Below are 23,125 nucleotides of genomic sequence, written 5' to 3'. Positions count from 1 at the left end.
AAGTGAAATCAATTTTAAAAGCCAAAACAACCCGAAAACAGCAGGCTTTACTGCTGCATAATAAACAGAAAAGCTGCTAGTGAAGCAGCAATCACAAATGATCTTGACCAGAAAAAATAATTACCAAGTGCTTCAAAATTTGATCTCAGAGGCTCCCCAAACAGAGGAAGATGGCATGGTACAGGTCCTTTGGTAACAAAGCCAGGATAATCTCACTGCTCTTTACATACCAGACAGTGCCTTCTCATGACCAAGGATCTGACTGGGACAATCCATGCAGAACCATTGTCCCAGCCCTGGAATGCTGAGGGACAACTTTCTTCAAATTGTCCAAAAAGGCTGAGGCACTTGCACATCATTTTCAGACACACCTCTTAAGAAAGACAGATATTTTAAACATGTTTTACAGGACATCAGCAGAGAGGCTACCAGTACAAATGCCATTCAGGACTAGTTCTTACCATCATCTTCCTCTGTTACTGAGAAGCCCATTGGAACCACAGCCTAATTCCAGCTAAAAACCTGAAAGCTGGCCATTGCTGACATACTCTATGGAAAGCAGTCACCTCAAACACCCTCCCTGCTGCTCTTTTAGATCATTTTTATTAACTCAGTGAGTAAAAAGTCATGGCAGTAACACCAACATTATATTGCCCTGTGAAGAACTATGTAAAAGTGCAGAAATACATAAATAAGACTTTCTAGAGTAAGACGAGAGTTTAAAAGTGCTTGCTTAAGTGGTGTAAGTGCCTGGCCTGGGGTTATTTTCAGAAAATAAAATCTCTGTATTATACGAGGTAGTTACAGCTCAGTGCTTGCTGGCTCTGCCATTCCCAGCACAGTGGTCCCCCAAATTCTGGGCTGTGTAAGACACCTCATGCTCCTGAGAAAGAGCAGATGGGAGCATCACTCAGCAGCTGGGCATGAGCAACAGCCCCTCTGCAGTCACTTGTGCCCACAGGCACCTCTCACTGCTCCCCAGGGGTGGGAGGCTGAGAGGGTCCCACTGTTGGCTGCTTTGGACACAGGATTTTCCCTTTTGCAGTCAAGTTCAGTCAGAGCCCTAGCAGGCTGGTGGTTGTTTGCAGAGAAAAAGTGAGAAGAACAATCAGCTTCATACCTTAGAGTGAAACATGAGGGAAAATAGTTCTTTACACTTCAGAACCTTCATGTTTAGTGAAAACAAGAAATGAAATGAGTTCATGAAAGACTAATTGCCCAGTTTGTTTTATGCATGAGCCCCAGCATTCCTAGCACATGCATTCCTAGCTTGTTTTCAAAGAGACCAATTACTTCATTAAAACATCATCTTCACACTTCCAGAGCTGCTTTAACAAGTCTTCTCCTCTTCATCCTTCTGGCCTATTATTTTACCATTTTTTCGTTTAAGAGCAAAGGAAAAAAGAGCCAAATGGCAATATCTATAATTTACTAATAACACTGAGAATTAGGATCTATCCTTTCTCACCACAAAGTAAAGGAATACTGCAGAACTTTAAACACCTTGGTGCAAGACCCATGGCATCTCAGGCAGCCAGGAAGGACCTGTGTGGCAGGATGCTACTGCAGGTACAAGGATACCAAGTGGTTTGAAACAAACCTGTTCCTGGGAACTTGAAGGGTAAGCTCAGGAAACAATAAAGATGAAAGCTTCTTGAGTTGTCTTAGTATTTCACTATGGGTAAGATATTCATGGAGGCCACAAAGTAAGTCTAGTTTATACACAGCAGAAACAAAGCTGAGTGATGGGGTGAGGTAAAGGGTGAAAGAGGAGAAGGAAAAGGAGCTAAAGAAGTCAAAAAGATGCCTACAGAGATGATTTCTTCCAGACAAGCAACATAAAGCATAATACAGTGAAATGCTGTCATTAGAAAATAGAGCTCACAGTAAGCTTTTGACTGCAGTACAAACCTTGGTTACAAATGAAGATATTTGAGCCATCACAATCCCTCTGACAAAGCAGAAAGCAGGAGTCTCCATGCCTGCATATGCAGGAACAGAGTGCTGCAGTCCTGGCACTGGCAGAGAGATGCTATCGGGGGTTGCCACGGAAACCAGCGGGTGCAGCCCCAGCAGCTTTGACTTTGCATGAACTGAGAGTTCAGCGAAGCTCTGAGAGCTGGTTCCTCCAGCTCCAGGCAGGACTGTGATGGGGCTGTGTTTGAGGCTTTCCTACAGTCAATCTCCTGCTCCCACAGCCCACCTTTCCCATCTCCCCACCTGAGTACAGGCACAACCATACATAGGCTGTTTCCCTCCTCCTTCCTTTCAGCTCAGACAATGCACAAAAAGGTCACTCCTCACCCATCACTTCCACCCAGGTTGCCTCTCACTGAGATGCTGTGTGACAGCTACTCAGTCTGTCTGAATGTTCTGGACAGGGATATTTTCTGAAAGCAGAGGTATTAAGTTCCTTTCACTGCAAAGGAAGCCTTGAAATCCACCTGCTTTTACAAACCCAGAGAGAGCTGGAAACGATTTATACAGACCTAGAAAGGACCATTCCAGAGTTCACTGTAATTACTTTTTCCCCCCTTGAAACAGGCGTGATTCAGAAGGGAACTGCCATACAGGAGAGTCCAGCACCAGGTGAATTATTGCTGCCTTTGGCAAAGCTGCTCTTACCTTATCATCCTCTTCACTCCCATTGTGATATCCCCAACAGGAAAACTGCTGTGAAACATGTTGTATTCTGGAGAAACCCCCTTTCTGATTAAAAAGTCCCTTTAGGATAAATTTATACTGTTCAGTTATTCATACACATCTGAAGGCAGCATTATTTGCCCATAAACATTATGCATGTTAATTCAAATACAATCTTACATTTGTGTGCAGGTTTCCCATCAAGTTTCCCCATTGTTGCACCCCTGAAGCCGAGACTCCAATGTAATGGAGCTGTAGCATGTTTTCTGTTCAGTGAAATGGCATCCCAGAGCCATGCAGCATTAGGTCCCCTGGAAATGAAAATTAATTCCCATAAAACCTTTAACAGCTGTATCTCATACAGGGGGCAGAACAAAGCAGCACTGAGCATTTATGATAACCCAAGGATAACTGTGCACGGAGATGTAAGGAGCACTGTTTTCATTGCAGATTTGTATCCCCCACAGGAAAGATTATTCAGATGTGACACAGGCAGATCAAACATGCCTGGTGACTGAAGTGGCCATTGACACAAGATATTTTGGGAAAGGAGATTTTCAGCTGGTGGCAAGAGATAGCACGAGGCGATGCTAAGTGACAGGCTGGTATTCCAGCTTTGATTTACCACCCCTTCACTGTATGGGTGACTTCCATTTTCAAATTTAAACTAATTTCTTTCATGTTATTTGCAAAGTGATAAAAGAGTTAAGGCCAGTTTGTTTGACAGGATGGCAGCTGTCACTCCATGTAAACAAACCCCAAAATGAAAGAGCAATCCAGCACATGGAAGTAGAAAGTCCTGACACTTTAATTATCTGAAGAGATTACAAGATGAAAGTCTTTCTTGAGGCAAATGTATATTAGTATTGATATAGTCATTGTGCTTTTCAGTAAGAGAAATAGGAGTCTGTATTTACATAAGAAACTATAGTGTCTGAGATCTTTAAATATCATATTTATGGAAATGATTTTGAATTACAGCATTTACAAAATAAAAACAAGCTTAAATAAATATTCAGTGCATTAAATAAGATTTTTTTTCCACAGAAGCAACTTTTTGTGCATATTTATTTCACAATTGAAGTTTCTTGCAATTTTTTTGTCCTATAAAAGAAGCATTAAATTTCTTATGTGTTTTTCTGGTTTTTTTTTTTCCTAAAAATAAAACTGCAATAATCATTGCAATGTGAAGCCTGAGATTTAAGCCTGAATAAGTATCATTGCTCGCACCACATTACCCATCTCCCACCAATTACCCAACCCCATGCCTTTCCAAACTCTGGTGAATGCAGACACTCCAACCCAAGGATTTCATGAGAAGGATTTCAGGGATGTAATAATAATAAAAAATATAAATAAGTGAGGATAACACATTAGAGCTGACATTGTCTACAAACAGCATCATAAGGCTTGTGCATTACACATAAACTAAGTGAAGCTGTTTCATCTGAATCAAAATGATAGTAGTGCCAAACTGCAGCACCCTTATATGGCTCATTAACACTGAACAGTAAACCACTGAGCAAAGGGAATGTCCCCAAATAAATAAAATTAAAAAAAAATTAACACTGGCCAGTTTTGCCTTATCATTTTGAGTGATGACCTTTCTCAAGCGTGATACTGCAAACAACTTCCTCACCCATTTTTGTATTTTTCACTTTGAAACACAGTGTGTAATGCCACGAGTCAGGAAAGGGGGCACAGCAAAGAGCTCTTGATCTCGTTTCCTCTGTAACCACAGCGCACACTGCCTTGCTTTTCATGTGGCCAACTCAAAGCAGGTCCAAATGCCTTTGAAACCTCAGTGCTCAGGGAGCTCTTACTGCAAACAGTTCGTGCAAGATCATAGCATGAATCAGAGTGAATCTTACTTCTTTCCTCTCTGAGTGGAGATAACAATTATTCCCTGGTGTTTCAAATAAATACAAATGTCTTCTGAGTAGTTAGCATGAGTGAAGTACCAGTATGCACTATTTTACATGGTTACTCTGCCAAATGTGGACAACAAGTACCCTTCTCTGGCTGACCATTCTGTAAGACCTTTTGGATATCTCATTATATATTTGCCTTTTAAAAAACCTCAGTATGAGAGAAATAATTTGTCTCCTAAATTTTGCTGCCAAAATGTCAAAAATATCTGTTTGAATATGAATTCATTTATTTGGTAACCACTTCCTCTGAAGTTTGTTCCATTTAAAATGCTGATATAGAAACCAAACTTCTCTGTCAGACTTTTATTAACAAGATTTAGTATAAATTATTCAGATTATAAATACTTCCAAAACTCCAAACTATGGAACTGGAAGTTGGAAAAAATTTTAGAAGACAACTTGGAGTTATTGCTCTGCTTGGTAAATAAGAGGCAACAGAAATATACTGTTTTAGGGCCTTCAGGGCTTCCTATGGGATTCACTGAAAAATTTGCCTTTGTAAATATTGAATACAGATCTGAAATAGATTAGCTTTTATTAATCCTAGCATAAGTAGCAAAAATCTAGACATGGGGAAGTTAAACGGCAGCAGGTGGGAAAGTGCTGATGCCCACAGCCATGCTGGGATTCCAGTGGGCACAGGAGTGTCTGAGCTTTGGGACTGATCCACTGGGGATGGACTAATTAACTGGCTACTCTGTGCCTAGCATGTAAGATAAGCAGCAATGCCTGTTCAATACTCTGAGCCCTATTTCCTTCCACACAGTGCATTTGTTCTGCATATGGCATCGTAACATTAATGTTAGAAATTTATGGAAGACTGTACTGTAGCCTTAGAGCTACAGACGCCTCGAAGTTCCCTTTAGCAGCTTAGTAAAATGCAATAAAAACTGTCTGTACAAAATTGATAATAATGGATGTCAAAGCCTACGTGCCCTCACTGGGTCCCTCTTTCAAGTTAATTCTTGGCTTAGGTCAAATATATCAGTCCATGTAAGACTCCAGAAGACACACCAGTAGTTTAATATGTCAGATACCAGCTCTGTCACTATAGAAAGGAGTGACATGGAACACGTAACAGTGTGTGCAAACACGGACAGGCTTCATCTGGCCATAACGAGGTAATGGAGCAGAGTGGGAGGAACAGCGGGAACAGAAGATCTGAAAAACAAGAGGGAAAATTCAGTTCCTCTGAAGAACAGGATGGGACAAAATTGATTTCAAGGGAGGGGAGAGAAGATTGTATGAGCTGGCACCAGCACCATCCTCAGCACAGCAAAGGGCCCCAGCAGGCAATCCCCACCCAGTTTATCTGGCCAGGCTCAGTCCCTCCAGTGAGGGTGCCCAGCACCGACAGTAGCCAAGGCTGGCCTGTTCTCCCTCCTCTGCTACTCACAGGGGAAAGCAGCTCCATCACAGGTGCAAAGAAGCATCTCTCCCTTGGTTTTAAAGAAAGACTAGAGGAATATGTGTGAATATATCTGAATTTCATACTCCTGCAAGTCCTCTACATGGTTAAAGAAAGCAGCTTCTTCCTTTCTAACTTGTACACCAGCCAGCAAGTGAAATGGGATTGCAGATTTCTGGCTTCCTGTGGTACATGACTGCTTTTTTCTCCCTTGCTCCCTCTTCCACCCCCACAAACTTGCAAAGCAGAAGCCCTACACACCAGAGTGACCCTCCAAAGGTTTGGAAAGAAAGCAAAGGGACACCCTGTCCCTGCAGCTGAGCTGTGTGTGCATCACTCCTGGCAGCAAAGGCTGCCCTGGCTCATTAGAGCTTACAGCAGTAGTCCAGAGTGACTCTGTTGGAGTGGGGAGTGTTCTAGGATCCCAATAGGGAATTCTGCCTTTGGCTTTATACAGCTTATTGCTGTATAAAAGTCAAACCCCTCCCCAACCCTTTGTAAACATAAGCTGAGAGCTGGCAGCCCAGGCACAGAAGCACCTGTGAATTGAGACCCCTGGGGCACATTTTGCTCTGCAGCCAGGTTTCTGTGGTGCACATGAATTTGCTGCTGTCTTTGGTGGGAGTTCTCACAGGTCTGACTGTGTCATTACCTTGCCACAGCTCCGACAGTGGTGCTTCCTGCGAATGACTGTGAAAGGAGCCTTGCATGCAGTGCAGTAGCTGCAAACTTCATCTGGAACCCAGTCAGGAGGATCTGTCAGAAACACAGAAACAAAAGGGAACATAAATCAAAAGGGAATAAAACCAAACATGTGATTACCAGATCTACAAGGAATTAGGGAGAATAAAATCTAATAATAGCTGCTTTCATCTGCATTTCTCTGTGTGCTTTGCAAACAGCTGAGTGAGTTCAGGATGCCCAGGAGGGCTCAACTCCCCTCTTCTCTGCCAGGCACCCACCTTTGGGCACAGCAGATCAGGCATTAAAATGGCCCATCATAGCTTTGGACTCAAAATAAAATCTATCTTAGTAAAATGCAAGTGGTAGGGAAAAGGAGATAAGCAAAATAAAGAAAGAAGATGAGAGATTTTTAAAGCAGAGGTGGATCACAAGTGTTTTTGTCAGTGCCATCCACCATCAAAACAAGCTTAGGCTGAGATCATTCCCAGCCTCTTCAGCCTTCCCTCCAGAAAGGCCAACTGCTTTTCTGCAATTAGGCAAGCAACTGTACAGGTAATAAACCTGAAGCCTGATTACCATCTGTTAAATTATTAGGACTCTTACTGGAAGTCACCAGTAACTACAGCAAAACCACAAAATCAAGTGCACATGGCTTAGCAGAGAAAGAACTTGCCCATTATCACAGACAGCATGTTTCAGTTGTTTATGTCTCCTGAGCTCTCCAACCTCCCATAAAAGACAAGCAGGGAAATGATTTGGTTTTGGCAAGGCAGAGGGTATCGGGCTCCCTTCTGCTGAGCTGTTTCTGCTCACGACAGGCTGACATGACCTCAAAGAGCCTGGAGTTACAAGTGGAGAAATTATGAAGCTGACTGCTTAATTAAGCTGGTAAAAATCTAATGAGTGCAAAGCAAGTTCTATCCAGAAGGAATCCATGGACAGGGTGAACATGAACTGCTGGGTGTATTTATCCAAGTTCCCTGTGTGCAGCTTCTTTCTGAGTATTATTTACAGTTTGCAAGCCATGCAATTGCTGATTTATAAACCTGACAAGCAAGATCCCTGCCTTAGGGAGCATACTATCAAACAACAAAATATATGGTGCAGTTAATGAAAAGGTTAAGAGGGGTATAGCTACAGGCAGAAAGACAATTAAATGAAAAATCCACTGTTTTGTTCCAACATAACTATGACCAGTTTTCATGTGTTTGTCACATTGAAACATTTGTCAAATTAAAAGTACAAAGGATATAGCATTCTTCTTGAACAAGAAATTGTTCAAAAAGCAGATTAGTAAAAACAAAGAGAACTTAGACTTTGACTCAGCTTTTACAGGCTTCTCTAAACTATTCTAGAGGTTGAATTAGCTTAAGGAAGCGATCCTTCACTTAATGAGCACATCAGTCTGATAAAGGTTACACCTACAGGGCCAGTAACCAAACCCAGAAGCTGATGTGCAGAGAAATGACTGATGTGGTAGAAAAAAAGGAGATTGAATATAGAAGAGTTCACCTCAACCCTGAGAACAGTTCACCAGAAAATGTTCTGTGGGGACACAAGGCTACAAATTCCTGGTTAAAGGCAAGGTTTTCCTTCAGCAGCAGGGAGATACAGGACTGCCAGCTTAAGTCAAGCATTAATAACAGTGGAGCCAAAAGATTTTTCTTTCCACTTCTTTTACTTTTCTGCAATCTCCCTAGACACTATAGGAATCTTGCCCAGTGAAACTTACTCGTAGTATCAGTTTATGATGTAGATTTTGAAAACTTTGTCACTTTCTCTGATCTGAAACCATGGCAAGCCTGATGGAGAATCCCCATGTTCTCCATCCAGGAGGCCCCTTGGGTTATCATATATATCCAAAACAAAAACCAAAAACATGAACCAGTAACAATGTCCCCGTTTAAAACTTGTCCCTACATAGATTATGTTTTCAGGGATTTAACTATCCACCGATTCTCACTCATTTTGAAGACAGCAACATTTCGGAAGTTATTCAAGCTCTGTGCCACCAGGCCTCCCTCTGCAGATCTGGTGGAAGCAGGCTTGGTAAGATGCTCAATTTGATACTGATGCTTTATAAACTGCATTGCAGTGTTGGCTACCAGGTTCACATAGTTATTGATTTTAATATTCACAGAAAAGCCACAAAGCACCAGCCCTTTCTGTACCCCCTGCAGCATCCCAATGTGATGTGCCACTTCTGCAGCAGCTGGAGCCATCATCACTCCTTCCCTCAGATCACAGGTAGGTCACACACATTATAAGCCAAGACAAGCCCACCCCAAAGACTCTGGAACTCATCAACAGAAAACAGCTTTCTTATCAGCTGCTTAGTTTTTGGTTTGGGTTTCTTTGAGGGGCTTTTTTGTTTGCTTTGTCTTTTGTGGGTGAAAGACAGTTATTTTATTTCTCCCCCTCCCATTATATTTTTATGTTGTTACCCTTGAAGTGCAATGCTTAAAAAGTTATTTTTAATTGATCTTGCATAGATTTGCCTCCATGCTAAAGAGAAATAATAACTAAAAAAAAAAAAAACCAAACGAAAAAAACCAAATCCAACTCTCCAAAAAACAAAGAAACAAAACCAAACAAACAAAACCAAAAAAAACCTCAGCAAATTTTGATAAATAATGACCTTAAACTAATAATAATCATATAATCCATAATTCACAGTTACAGAATCACTTGACTGACAGATGAATTAATCTGAAAACTTTGGTTTTGTAACTTCGTTTTCATAAAAAATAATTCACAACTTATTGGCAATGCACAGAAACTGTACAACCCTCTCCACAGAACACTCTCCCACAGCACAGGGACTCTCTCTGCCTCCACACTGGTGTCATGCCAGCTGATTCACTAAATGTAAGTGTCACTAGGGTGGCTAAAGGGCACATTTCCCCCAGACAGTGACTCATCAGCAGGGGTGCACAGCCAGTCCCGTGCCCCGATGCCTCAGGGGTTTTGTGCCCCCCCAACTGCTCACACCCAGATCTGCTGCACTGCAGCACACCCCCAAATAGTAACACTTGGTTATGTAACAGCTTTTAACATTCAAAATGCTGTACAAATGTAATTGCTTTAATCCTCATCACCCAGCTACAGTCAGTGTGTGGGGAGAAACCAGGAGAGGGATGTCTTGCACAAAATCAAAGTGGTGCAGCACTGAAGTAACATTTGAAATAGGGAACTTTGGGCCACTACCCCAATGTCTTTCCTTCCAGCTGACTGAAAACGGCCTTACACTGACTACAACCACAGAGCTGTGAGACTATGCACTTAGAAATAAAATGCAGTGGGAGTGGAGCTGCAGTGCTCACCCTGCAGGAAGGATGAAGTCCTGATGACTGCGTCTCTCGGAGCCCACAGGAGCCCCGGTGGATCCTCCCACCCCTTGGTTCCCTTCCCCAGCCTGGTCTCACTCAACCTTGGGAGTGGCCTCTGACTTACACACATCAACGATTGAGTCACTGGGCTTTTTATAGACCAGGCTATTGAAATACTCTCTGAAGAGCTCTCTCATGAGGGGATAAAGCTTCCATGTGAGATGGAGAGTGCGTTAAATCCCGAGCAGGAGCCTGGAGATGTGCTGGAAGCAGGGCAGCAGCACGGCACCCACAGGCTTTTTATGTTACACTCCTTCTCCCGGCTATGCTGCTCCATTAGCTCTGCATGCTGCAGCAAATAGCAACATCCAGTCTCTAAAGCATTATCTGCCTGTGCTTCGGGGATTTGGACAAGGAAGGGAGGGAAAACCTTGTTCCTGGGCTAATTGGCCCAGTGCTTTATCATGCAATGAGAGTTTGGAGAAGTCTGCTGGGAAATGGATGAAGTCCACAGCACAAACATCAAAGAGGAGGAGGAAGGGAAGGAAGGGATTAATGAGACAGACTACAGATATAAATTTTAGAAGAAAACATTAAAACCATGCACAGAGAAAAGGCAGAGAAATGAAGAGAAACAAGTATTTAAATGAATAAGAAACAAGTTTAGAGAAAGGAGAAAGCACAAGATAAAATTAAATAGTGTTAAGACTGGAAAAGGCTTTTAACTATTCAAACACCTTGCATGACAATTTCTCATAAATCATGACATTTTACAGTCTTTTTATTAATTCTGTAGCTTTTAGCATTCACCTTTACTTGTCTATGCTATCTCATTAGCTAAAAACATTTTCTGCTCCTAAAGTTAAAGGTCAGATGCTCCAAGATGCTGAAGCTTTAAGAAAGCCATAATCACGGACAAAAAAAAAAAAAAAAAAAATCACAGACACTGTAAACTGTCAAAAAGAACACATTAATTAATTTGGCATTAAATATGTGCATTAAACCTACTGCAGTCCCACCTAATCTTAGAAAACCAAGAAAATCATCTCTCTGTCTCAGAACACAATAGGAAGAGAACATGGGTCTATGAACTGTGATGACTCAAACATTAGCCCAGAAAGCTGAAGTTGTTTCTGTGGTGCTGAGACACAAGAGACTGATGCAACTCCCAAAAGTTGTCAGAGCTTGCAGAAGGCCTAGCCCAGCAAATCTGTTCTCTGGCAGGAAACAAATCAGAAGCATCCACACCACACACAACTCCCTGCTAAAGAGCAGCTGCTAACCCCTAAGCTTGTGGTGGTGTTTTTGTTACAGCTAGGTAACAATTCAGAGAAAAGAACCCTTTCTGCATCTTTTGTTATTATCAATTATTCCTAATGCAGAACTCCAACTGAAAGTTCCTCCTGCATTGATGTGTGTTAGATTTCAGAGCACATCATGCAAATAACCCTGATTACACTTCCACCAAACTGACCTGCAGAGGGCTGCTCCTACAGCAGCCTGTGGAACTGACACTCTGCAGCCAGCACAGCATTACCCTCACAGCTGAAAAAAGAGTCAGATGGGCTTGCTGGAGCTCTTCTGATCAAAGCAGGACTGTAAATTCTCACAGTTTTAAGCACAGAAAGTTGAAAACTAAGGTGACTTGACTTTATCCCTCACTTCAACTGCCACAGTAAAATGAACCTTTTTTGTCCCTCATCACACCTGATTTTCCACATGTTGTTCTGGGCAATCTCTGACTTTGATGTAAGATTTCTAACAGGCAATTGTACCAAAGTAATTTTTGTCCTTGCTCAGAAGATTCAGTGCTGATTGCAGCCATCTTGACATTTTTCAAAAAATAAATTTTTATGCATTATATAATTTGATGAAAATTTTGGGGCTAAGGGAGAAAAGAGATACAGATTTCTTAGCTGCAGCTCTGGTCAAATAGCTTTCTTAGGATGGAATTTCTGTGCAAATCTGGAAAACTTTCACCAAGACATAGAGCTTTGCAAACTTGGGCTCAAGCCTCTGCTTGAGCATCACCTTGAATGATGTCATCCAGTGTCCATTCTGTCCAGGTACATGATCAGCAACTCATTCTTTGGGCAAATTAATTATTTATATAAAATGGAGCAACTCTCATAGAAAACACTGGTTTCCATTGAGATATGGGCCAAATCTTTACTTTAAATCAGATGGAGCAGAGACCTGGGTCTTCCATCTAACCACTGATGGAAGAAGTAGGAAGTAGGAATATTCTCTTATCAATCTTTATAATATAAAAAAGTTGATAATGTAGATCTACATAAAACATACCAGAACACTTAAAACATGCATTTATTAGACAAAACCTAATCAAAATCCCAGTTATGATGTTACAGAATTGAATAAGCCTGTTCTTTACAGTATTTAGTACTGCACAGAAGTCTCAACAAGTTCCACATAGTGCCAACAAAGAGGGATAGTCTTTGAGAAGGAAAAGGCTTTGAGCAAGTTCTTAAAATCTAAATCAGATAGAATTATTGCACTACAACTGAAAATTTGTAAGAATCCCGTAATTCTACATGCGTGATTAAATATGTTTAGTTGATTATAAGACATTGCCTCCATATGGAAATTTTATGCTAGATTCCTCTCTCACACAGTGTAAGCAGAGCTGCTGAAAAATGAAAAAGTGAGAAGTTATGTGGACAGAACATGTTTGGCCACTGAAGTGTTCAACAGTTTAATTTCTTTCATCTATCTACAAGGTGTTGCTGGTCATCATAAATAACAGAGTAACCATAGGCTCGTAGAGGACAAAAGAAAAACTGAAGCTTTCAGCTGGGGCTGACAGCTATCTCTAGAGCCATGGTGATTAGATTCTGCACATACAGGAGAATGGGTGGGTTTTTCTGACCCAGTGACTTCTAAATGCAACAAGAACAAGAGCCTGAGCCTGGGACTGTGAACTTCTGAGTTGTGCTTGTACTGCTGGTTAGAGAGCAGTCAGGGCCTGTGACTAAACAGGAGAGGGTGGGATGGCAAGGGATCAGGGAGAAAGAGTGTGTGCTGTGAAGCAAACAGATGCTAACACTACTTGGCACAAACAGGTATTTGTACTGGCAGCCACAGCAAATCCATTATGTCTGCAGTTTTAAGTAGGTGGTAGCAAGGAAGGCAGTTCTGTACAGATGCTAGAGGGATAAGGAGTGAAAATGCATGTATGGCTGCAGAGACAGCTGAGATGCTACAGCCAATACTTTCATGGAGCACCAACAGCTTCATAATGCTTGCTGGTTTCCTTGAGAAAAATCTTCATATTTCTAGGTATCTCATGCTTATTCTAGGACAAGACGTGTAACTCACTTTCATTGCCTGCCTTTAACTTCATTAAATGGATAATTTAAAATATTCACATTTCCCTCAGTTGTAACAGATCAGTCCTCCTGAGTAAGTAGCTATGCCAAAATACATGTACAGTAAAACTCAGATTTGCCAAACTTTAGTATTAAAATCATCAAGCTCACAAGGTAAATGTAATGCTCCCAAATATGGTGAGCAGGGTCACACTTATGCTTTATCCCATTAACAAATGAATAAATGAAATCATAAAAAGGCAATAATTTTGAAGTCAAAAAAGTTAAGTTATTCTCTATGTGTGTGCACACCTATGTACATACATAGCAATCTGCTAGCAAATACAAAGCAAGTTTTCTGTTTTCTGTTAGAAATATGATGCCAGATGCATAAATAGCAGAAAGACACCAAACTTCTACTTCCCCAGTTTTTGGTGTTTCTACAGCTGTACTGGATATTAAGAATGACACAGCTCTGTCCTGATCAGGGATGCATTTACACTGCATTAATAGGAGCAATTTTCTTACATTTTCAAATGCAGAGGTTTCCTTTACCTTGTGTGTGACCCAAGCTGCCCACTCTCATCCAACAGTGGTTTGTCCAGTCTTGGATGACATCTTGGATGGGAGCTGACTGAGAACTCAGGAGCTTCCCAATAAGGTTCTTCCTGTGCTGGTTTGTAGCTCACCAGGGTGCAGGGAGAAAGGCAGTCCCATGGAAGTTCCCAGCACACAGGCCCTGTCTGCTGTTACTGCAATTCAGAGCAAGCAGCACTGGCAGCCAAAAGCCCAACCTTTCTGCCCAGCTGTAGCCTGTCACTGCAATTTGCTTTGAGTTTATACACAGAACTTTGCACCCCACTGGCCCTCGCTTCCATCATACAACTACGACAAGAAATTTTATTATATTTAAAAATTACTTATTGAATATTGCACAAATTAATATTCTACCATAGGAAAATAAAATTTTTACACTCTCTCCCTATAAATATATATAATTTTTTAATACTCTATGAAGTATAAATGTATATACTTCCTTGACAATAATCTTAAGAGCATTAGGACAACAAAGATTAACATACAGTCCACAGGCTCATGCTTTTGTTTTGGAATGCCAATTAATCTGTAGTTTATTGTATTTCAACCTTCAGAAGGTCACAGGATTTAACTCTTAAACCCTTGCCAATGTCAGTTGGCTCATAATAAACATTCATATTTGTTTTATGACCCAGACCAGCTGGTGGGTTTTATATACAATAAGAATGAGAAATCTGACAAAAACAAGTGATTCATCTTCATAATGTGAGTAGAGGCTAAAACCTTCAGTACAATCTTAAGGCCATTTATTTGTTCAGGTTGCTGGGCTTGGTTTCCATTTTTTTTTTTTTTTTAATACCATTGACTGAATATAATCTAAAACATTTGCTACATTTGGTTAGAGGGATTTATTTGATAATAGGGAAGAGCTTTTCTGGCAGGACCTTCTCAATTTGATACATACTCTGCCACAATGGCAGAAGGGAAGAGCTATGATGTGCTTCTTTGCTTTAAATTGTTTTCACTTTCAGGAGGAATAATTGAGTGACCTGAGGTATAGAATTGACGTACAAAAAAGGAATTAACTTTGATGCAATGCTCTCAGTCTTTGCACTGAATCTATTTACAGTGATAACTGTGGTGTATTCCTGTACTCCTGTTGATGGCCCGTGGCCCAGATTTGGTCTGAAGGACAAACCCACCAGGCTTGCTGCAAGAAATAGGGAACAGTGTTCCAGCAGCAAAAGTTGCCTTATCCACCAGACATGTTCCACCTGCACCCAAACATCACCCAAAGTCAGGGCCTGTTCCTTCCACAGTGGCCAGCAAAAACAAGATACATGGAGGTGTTGTAAGGGGGAAAAGGCACATGGCTGCTGAGGTTAAAATCTTGGTGGAAGTTTATGCCTCATCCTGGATGCCTTAGGGATGGCAAAACCATGTATGCCATTAGCAGTCCCTGCATGCCTCAGCAGAAAAATGTCTGTACAGTGCTGCCAGCAATGACAACTTGTGACCTGAAGGGACAGGGATTTGGCATGTATTGGAGGTGAGGGGTGTTTCTAAAGTTCCCATAAATTCAGCAAACTGACCCACCTCAGATGCCCTTTTTAGTAGACTTTCTGTGATTTCTTGTGTTTTGGAAGGTGAAGCTCATCTCCATACTCCTCAGCATCCTTTGTCTCTTTGGGATACATAAAATTCCTGCCCATCAGGCCTGGAGCCAAGTTACAGCAGACTACACTCTTCAGTTTTCACAGTCAGAAGAGCAGCACTGGTTTGTACGAGTAGACATTTACAGCATAACCACTTAACACATAAGCCAAGCGAAAGAGAAAGCCTGCAAGGAGACTGGTGCAGATATGGCCAAGCCTCCCAGTGAGCCTGTGTGAGCACCAAAAGCAGAGCACCTGCAGGACACCTGCTAATTGGCTCGGTTTAGAGGATATGTTAGCATGGGACAACACTGGGCCAAGGCAGCCAAGCTCATCCTGGCATCCACATCTACTTATGAATAAGGGCCTTGCTTATCCCACAAAGATCTGCTTTCTGCCATGCAGGCACACATAAAACACCTGCTATTCTGGAACAAAGGTGCAGGCAGGGGCTTGTTTTTGTTGAAATTATCTGCATATGTTATAAATAGTACATATCTGGTTTTACCATTCACTTAGGGTAGGGACATGACTGATTCATGCTGCCTGGGTGTTGCAGGGCCTTTTGTACCTCCAAAGATTCCCCTTGACTGCGTTGGCCATAACATCACTTAAGTACCTGTGGTCCTCTTCAGTAAATAACATCCCAACTCACTTCTCCAAACATGAAACATTCCCCATGCCAATAGCAGCTATCCTGAAAGGCTGAAGAACTTTAGAAGCTGAGCAACGTGCCAGGGAAGAAAAACGACTTTGCTGTGACAAAATGTACAGTCACTGTGAGAGAGTTATGTAGCATCCTGCAGTTCAGAATAACTGGCTTTCAAGTTCTGTAAGTCAAATTCACCAACAGCATCAGCATCGATCCAAAACAAAAGACAATGAATTGAAGTGGTAGAGAAGGAATAATCCTGCACTCTTTTGCAATATAGCCTATACATGGTAAGGATTTTGCTTAAAGATTTGTTCCTTCCTGCACCTTCTGTGACATTCTGAATTACAGCACAATAGAAAAATCAATTAAAATGACTACTGAATAGTTCTTTATCTGCCTCCAAATCATCTTCCTCCAGAAGAGATAATATTTCTACAGTGCATTATACATGAAGTAGCCCTGCTGTTTTAAATAGATTAGATCCTTTAGCCTGCAGCTTCAGAAGAAGGGTAAGCAAGCAAACCATGGGTTTTATATAAGCACAAAATAAGTTATAAATATGTAGTTTTACTCTAGAATCTAATCTTTAAGAGTTCATTTTTTTGCCTCAGTGATTTGTGATCTTTATTATAAATGACATGAACCAGTATTTCTTTTCTGTTGGTCACCACCCTTCACATACAAGCAGAGGCACACACTGCTTCATCACCCAGCTCTGTCATCCTGCATTCCAAACCTCTCACTGGAAGGACAGTAGTGTACATGGACAAATACATAAGAATACATCAAAGTTTTAAAGCACAAGGAAATTACTGCACACTTGAGTTTCTGGGAAGCTCAGAGACAATTTCATAGCTGATGGCTGTCTTGTACGTCTCACTTGACCACAGACAATATTATGGCTCTGGTAATTGGGCTCCTGGTGTGCTGAAACCACCACTTAGCCTTGAAGATCAAAGCTGATTGCTTTCTTGTTTGCTCCATCTCATATATCTTCTTTCTTATTCTTTGACAAGCAAGTGTTGTGATATCTTTTAATCCATTTTTTATACTGAGTTTGCCATAATAGGACTTCAGCCCATAACTAACTCTGAAGAAGCTCAGATTAATAAAAGAGAAACAACTCATGAGCTTTCCGAATACTTGAACCTCAACCAAAACTTTGATACTTATGTGCATTTTTTATTCTTACCATGTACTCAATGAGATTTGAGCAACCTCAGCAGACTTATCTAAAACTATCATTTTCTTTGAAATAATATGGTGAAGAATGTGAAAATATTAGCCAAAATATCTTGATCAAAGACCAAAGTAAAGAAAATATGAAAGGTACTTCTACCTTGGGATAAAGCAGCACATCCACATGCAGCAAATTATACAAAAACCCTCTCAGCATTTGGCTGAGAAGACCTTACTTAGAGCTTTGCATCTCACATAGCCCTCAGAAACTCATCGGATGTAACATCATGCACTGTATTAAAGCCTTTACTATACAAACCCTTCCTGCACTGATACAGAGGAATTCATACTGAATATGACAATTTTTGGATAAGAGTTTCCCGAGGCTGTTTGAAAAAACCTGAAAAAAATATGCTTGGTTTACCTTCTGGCTTTCTCTCCAAAACAGCATGACAACATTTTTTACTTACTTTCCAGAGCCAAACATTAAAAGACTTTTCTTTGTAATGATCACTTTTTTTATACATCAGTGTTGTCTCGTTTTAGTTCTTAGAAAAAAGAAAATACCTTCAAAGTCCCCATCTCTGGCTTTTGCTGCAAGTTCTGAGGATGATATACTTTCTTGACATAAAGCACAGTCTTCCAATGCTGCATTCCTTAAACCATGATTAACTGTAAAATAATTCAAAAAAAATACTTGTATTTTTCCAATTTTCACTTAAAAGATTCATGTTAGAACTTCTAGGATTAGACCACAGTAGCACCTTCTTGGACTTCTTGCTTTTTCTCTACCCTAACACAAACAGTGATTTACAAGTCTCCTGTTCTTCTTTGGGATAACAACAGAAATGAAAGATGCTGTTATTACAGGACATGCAGTCTTTTTACTTCTGCTCATTTAGCTGCATCTACATTTTATTTCCCAATTCTTAACTTGGATCCTTTAATACAAGTAGATTTTGAGAATAATGAGAGATTCCCAAGGTGAATCACACACAACAAATCACACATATCTAAGAGAAACTTTACCCCAAAACTTCCCTTTTTTCACTCATTTTGTTTATGCTTACTTTTGTCAATACCATCTTTCTTAATGCAAGAGTTCATCCATTAGAAATTACATCCATCCAAGTACTATTGATTAATATATATTTCTCAGTGATAGCTCTTTACAGCTCCAATTTTTTATTACTCTTATTTGAAAGTTCAGAAGCTCTTGTGTTCTCTTTCTAGCAATTCTGTCTAACCCCATTTATTTATTTTTTTAACAATAAAAAAAACCCAGTCTATTTTCCCATCATGATATGTGCCACCATAAAACTGTTGTGGAAGTTTCAACTAAAAGTAACAGAAGACTGTAATGCATGTTGTACATTATCCTACTGCAGAATTGGGACTAGAGTGTAGGTTTTTTCTGCTGACTTGATCCAACTTTTTAACTAAGTGTTCCACATAAAAAGCTCAATGCTTTTAAATGAAGCTGGGAGAAATAAAAAGTTTTCAATCTGGAGTAAAGGAAGTAGGAAAAAAAAAGAGCTCTGTTCACTTTCAGATGCTGGTAGTTCTAATGATAACAAAGGACAAAGGTAATTGCAACCTTGCTGGGATGACACTGTTAGTCTTAGATAAGTTAGCAGACTTGCCATTTAGAAAAAAAACCCAATAAAAATGGTCACAGAGGAAAAAAAAAATATTTTGTTGGTTCATGATCTAGTTCTGGTTCCATTACTTTAATTATCTAGAAGTGAAATGTGGTATTTTTCTATCTTGAAGCCAAATTCTACAATTTCTTCAAGACAGGACAGATTTCAGCATCTTACTGAGCATTCCCATCTTACAGTCTGTTCTTTGGTAACTTAAAATGTCCCAAGTGGGAAACAAATGGTGGGGGGGAGGGGGAAAGAATCTACAAAGTCCAAACCCTGCATAACTCATGGGCTATAAGCTATATGGGCTATAAACACTGTGTTGCTGTTAAATACAGGAATATGAAAACAGCAGATGAACTCTAAAGACTTTAACTCTTTAGTATTTGCCTTAAGACAAACTCCTGTGTTATATACAGTGACTTCATCCTGTTTACAGTCTGTTTCCATGACTCCTTTAAACTGAGGTGAAATCACTGTGCAGTGAATCCTGTCAAAAAGATAACAATATGTTAAGGGAATTTGTGTCAAATAGTTTATGGATTCCCACTGGGAATTCTGCTACCAGCAGAAATTCATTATAGAAAACAAATGTTTAGATCTTTTACCTTTCTTCTGCTTTTCCTTGTCTTCTGTTTCAGGTTTGGTTGCCATGACTTCAAACAAGGTCTTTAAGATACTTCTCAGATCACTAGCATAGTTTGTCTGCAGCTGATCAGCAACACCTTAGAGTTTCAGAAAATGGGTAAATCAATTCTAGACTGTTACACCATCCTTTAAAAAAGTATTTAAATCTGCTTGTTAGTACCAGTAATGCCTTCACTTATTTTTAGGGGATCACTTGCTCACGTTAGGAATAAAAATTGAATATCTGATTAAACTAATTATGCTTAATGGCCAAGTTACATTCTGGTTTCTAGGCTACCTGCAAGCCAATACATATTTCATATCCTTTGGCAGGAAATACTGAGAGATAATTTTGCACGAAAACAGAACTGCTAAGTCAAATTTCCTTCCTTGAACACAACAGGGCATCACCAAGGAAAAATCAAACCTGATACAAGTCCAAATTCTTCAACACTACAGGTCTAAGATGTCAGCATTTCTGATTCTGAAAGTTCCAAACAGGTAATAGGTCCTTCTAAACCAGACTGCAACTTAGACCCAAAACCAGAGTTTTCCTGAAACTTCATCTCTAGTCCTTTCTACCACAATTTGATGTGCAAAACCCCCAAAAAAATAAACCAACCCCCCCCCCCGAAAAATAGTTTAAGAATTCAGTGATTCTCATACCTGAGATACAGACAAAAAGGCGGTGAATAAGATCATTACTGCCATGAAATCTTGATCTGATCTTCTCTCGTGTGGCAATTTTGGCAGCCTGCAAAGCCAGCTGGATTTCTTCCTGATCAATGTCATCAGATGAACAAGAACTTGTCATTAAACTGCTGTCAGAGAAAAAAATAATGTAAAGGAAAGTAATGTAAATCTTCACTCAGTTGTTCAGGATGTTCAGCAAATCCTAAAGGATTTATGACTCAGGCAAGACTCTATAGTACCAGAACTAATTGCTGTAAATTCTTGTTGAAGTTAATCAGCACACAACCAATCACCATCACATTTGATTTTCACTCTGTGACAGCTGCAAAAAAACTTGGAAGCAGAAAATCACTTGTCTGTATTTTACTGCATTTTTCCTTAGCTGTTACTAAGTGCTGTGCCATTTTTCACATTAACTTCTAAAAGCTCAGTCCTGAGACCATAACTCCACCAAAAATCCTGAAGGGGAATATCAACCTAAAAATGTGAAGGTCAGTTCTGAAGTCAACTTAGAAATTTACGAACATGGAAATTATCTAAAAAAAAAAAAAAAAAAAAAAGAAATTCTGAATTATGTTACCTTAATATAGCAAGAACAGAATCTAAATATAGCTTCACAAAAAAAAATGGAAAGAGCAGCAATAAAATATGATTTACACAGTAGAGGTAGGTTAATTCCCTTATAAATGTAACATTAGAAATAGCTGAAATGTCAAACTATTGTGAAGAATGGCTCATCAACTCTAAAGAGATTCAAATGTGCCACCAAATGTCTACTCAAACATTAAATTTTTTGTTAAAATCCAGATGCCAGACATTCCCACACTTTCACCACCCCTATCGCTTTTCTCTTACAGAGAAGAAGCTTGAAACAACCTGAGACAGCAGGGAAGCCTTGGAGAGAATCTTCAAGTATCAGGAATTACCTTAAATATTTGTAAATCAAGACATTTAAAACAGGAAGTATTTAGGGGGAAAGCAGCACTTTGCCCCTAAAATCCCTTAAATGGGTCCAGAGCAGAGGATGTAATTACATTGAAGTCCTAAGGATTCACTGTGTCAACCAAAGGCAGGAGCCTTCTTACTCCACTACATTCAAGTCAGAGGGAACACAAAATCATTCTTCTGCACATATTGGAAAGAATATTGCCAATTATTACAAAAAAATAGACTATTTTACTTAAAATCATACTTTTGCTGTCCAAATCGTCAACACTCTTCACTTTACAGACAACTGCCGTGTTAAAAGAGTTACTAACTGCATGTATAAGTAGCATGTATAACAAAAATGTAATTTCTAACACATTTTGAGTTCAATCTGCTTTTATCAAGTGCAGAAACATTCATCATCTTGCAGATCCAATCCTTATGGCAGTATGCAGAACAGTTATTTTGGGGAAAGACACATAGGTAACATTATTATTTATAACAAGATTTTATAGGATATAGTTTTCAAATTCTACCTGTAGGCTCCACAGGTAATCCTTTGAAATATAAAAGAGAAATAATTATGCCAGCCCATCTTAAAAGCCCTAGGAAAAACACACTGAAAATAAACAAGTACTGGAGATTAGTTATAGAAATGTCAATGGAAGATGTAGCATGAGTACTTTAATTGGCCCTCCGTTCTTTCAAGCACACAGTAAAGACTAGGCTTGCAGGAGACTCATTTTATTCATGTTATCTATTGCTAACAAAAGAAAATTCTTGTAAGGAGATGTTATTTCTATGTTTACAGTTCCAGCAGCACCATGACTGACTGGGCTTATCAAAGACTCTGAGAATGAAGTGAGAATTCTCTTTCAATTTTCCTTTGCCTTTCCGTAGGGGGTATAGTAGATATTATAAGAGCAAGCCTGTCAGCATGGAAAGGCCTGTGTTCAAGACAATGAAAAGGTCATGTACAAATGTGGCTTACAAAAGAATAAACTGAAAGGCAGCAAGAGCCAGGAAGCGATTCCTGACTCACAAGGGTGTGCAGTCAGAGGATGCCTGTTCACACAAACCCTCTCACACACAGATAAAGGACTCTGCCTTGCAACACGGCCAAACAGGCTCTACTTTTTTTTTTTTTACATAAGGACTTTCTCAGTGATAGACACATATGCACCATAAATTGCTCACCAAGGCAAGCATGGACCTCCTGACAAAGCCACATGCTGTCTGTGTAATTATATAACCCCAATACAAGGGTCTCTTCAAAACTCCCAATACACAGAAACTTTAGTGCAGGGGAAAACAGGGCCACTGAATCAAGGATGACTTTTCCCTCCAAATCACAGCTGAAGAAATATTTCAAAGGAAGGTGTTAAGTGGGCAGAGAGCTGTGAAGAGTGCTTTTCCTGAATAGAAACTCCTTGGTCCTTTGCTGTTTTGCAGAAAGGAAGAACAGCTCATTCCACAATCCTGACCAACTGTAATAATAATGGTTGCCTTTCTGAGCCTCCTCCAGCTGGGAGGAATGCAGTTTTACCTACTTCATTCAGCAATGTCATTTGACCTACTTCTGTTGCAGACTATTCTGTTAGATTTTGTGGTGTGTCATTAAGACTGGCCATGTCACCACAAGATTGGCTGGGACTCTTTTCTCCTCAAAATCCCCAGCAGAGAGCACATGTGAATTGTTCCAGCACTGTGGGATGGAAGGTCAGCATGTCTGCACACTCACATTTGACATATTTTCATATGCACACTCCCATGTAAACTGCAGTATCCACATACAGGAGGTTCAGAAAAGAGGATATTTTGTACTTGGGATTGCTTGTGCTACTACAAAGCAAAAAAAAATGAATACTCCAGAAAAATTTAAAAC

The 23,125-nt window shown here is 40.1% G+C and overlaps 1 protein-coding gene across 5 annotated transcripts in view; it reads right to left on the bottom strand.

The window, feature by feature from the left end:
* Positions 1–3,427: 3,427 nt before the first annotated feature.
* The window catches only part of ZFYVE28 (zinc finger FYVE-type containing 28), a 145,877-nt gene continuing 126,179 nt past the window's right edge, over positions 3,428–23,125 (bottom strand). For 2 of the 5 annotated variants that reach the window (XM_053941196.1, XM_053941199.1), the window contains 5 exons: positions 20,287–20,441; positions 19,602–19,718; positions 17,915–18,019; positions 6,635–6,738; positions 3,428–5,735 (listed from right to left, as the gene is read on the bottom strand). In XM_053941196.1, the coding sequence (XP_053797171.1) occupies positions 5,604–5,735; positions 6,635–6,738; positions 17,915–18,019; positions 19,602–19,718; positions 20,287–20,441 (613 nt within the window). In that variant the 3' untranslated portion in view covers positions 3,428–5,603. Of the gene's footprint in view, positions 5,736–6,634; positions 6,739–17,914; positions 18,020–19,448; positions 19,484–19,601; positions 19,719–20,286; positions 20,442–23,125 lie in introns of those variants that run through there. The other 3 variants (XM_053941198.1, XM_053941200.1, XM_053941201.1) reach the window with 2 other exon arrangements.

This window comes from Vidua chalybeata, chromosome 4 (genome assembly GCF_026979565.1).
Source record: "Vidua chalybeata isolate OUT-0048 chromosome 4, bVidCha1 merged haplotype, whole genome shotgun sequence".
NCBI classification, from domain to species: Eukaryota; Metazoa; Chordata; class Aves; order Passeriformes; family Viduidae; genus Vidua; species Vidua chalybeata.
This window is presented reverse-complemented; position numbering and strand designations above follow the sequence as displayed.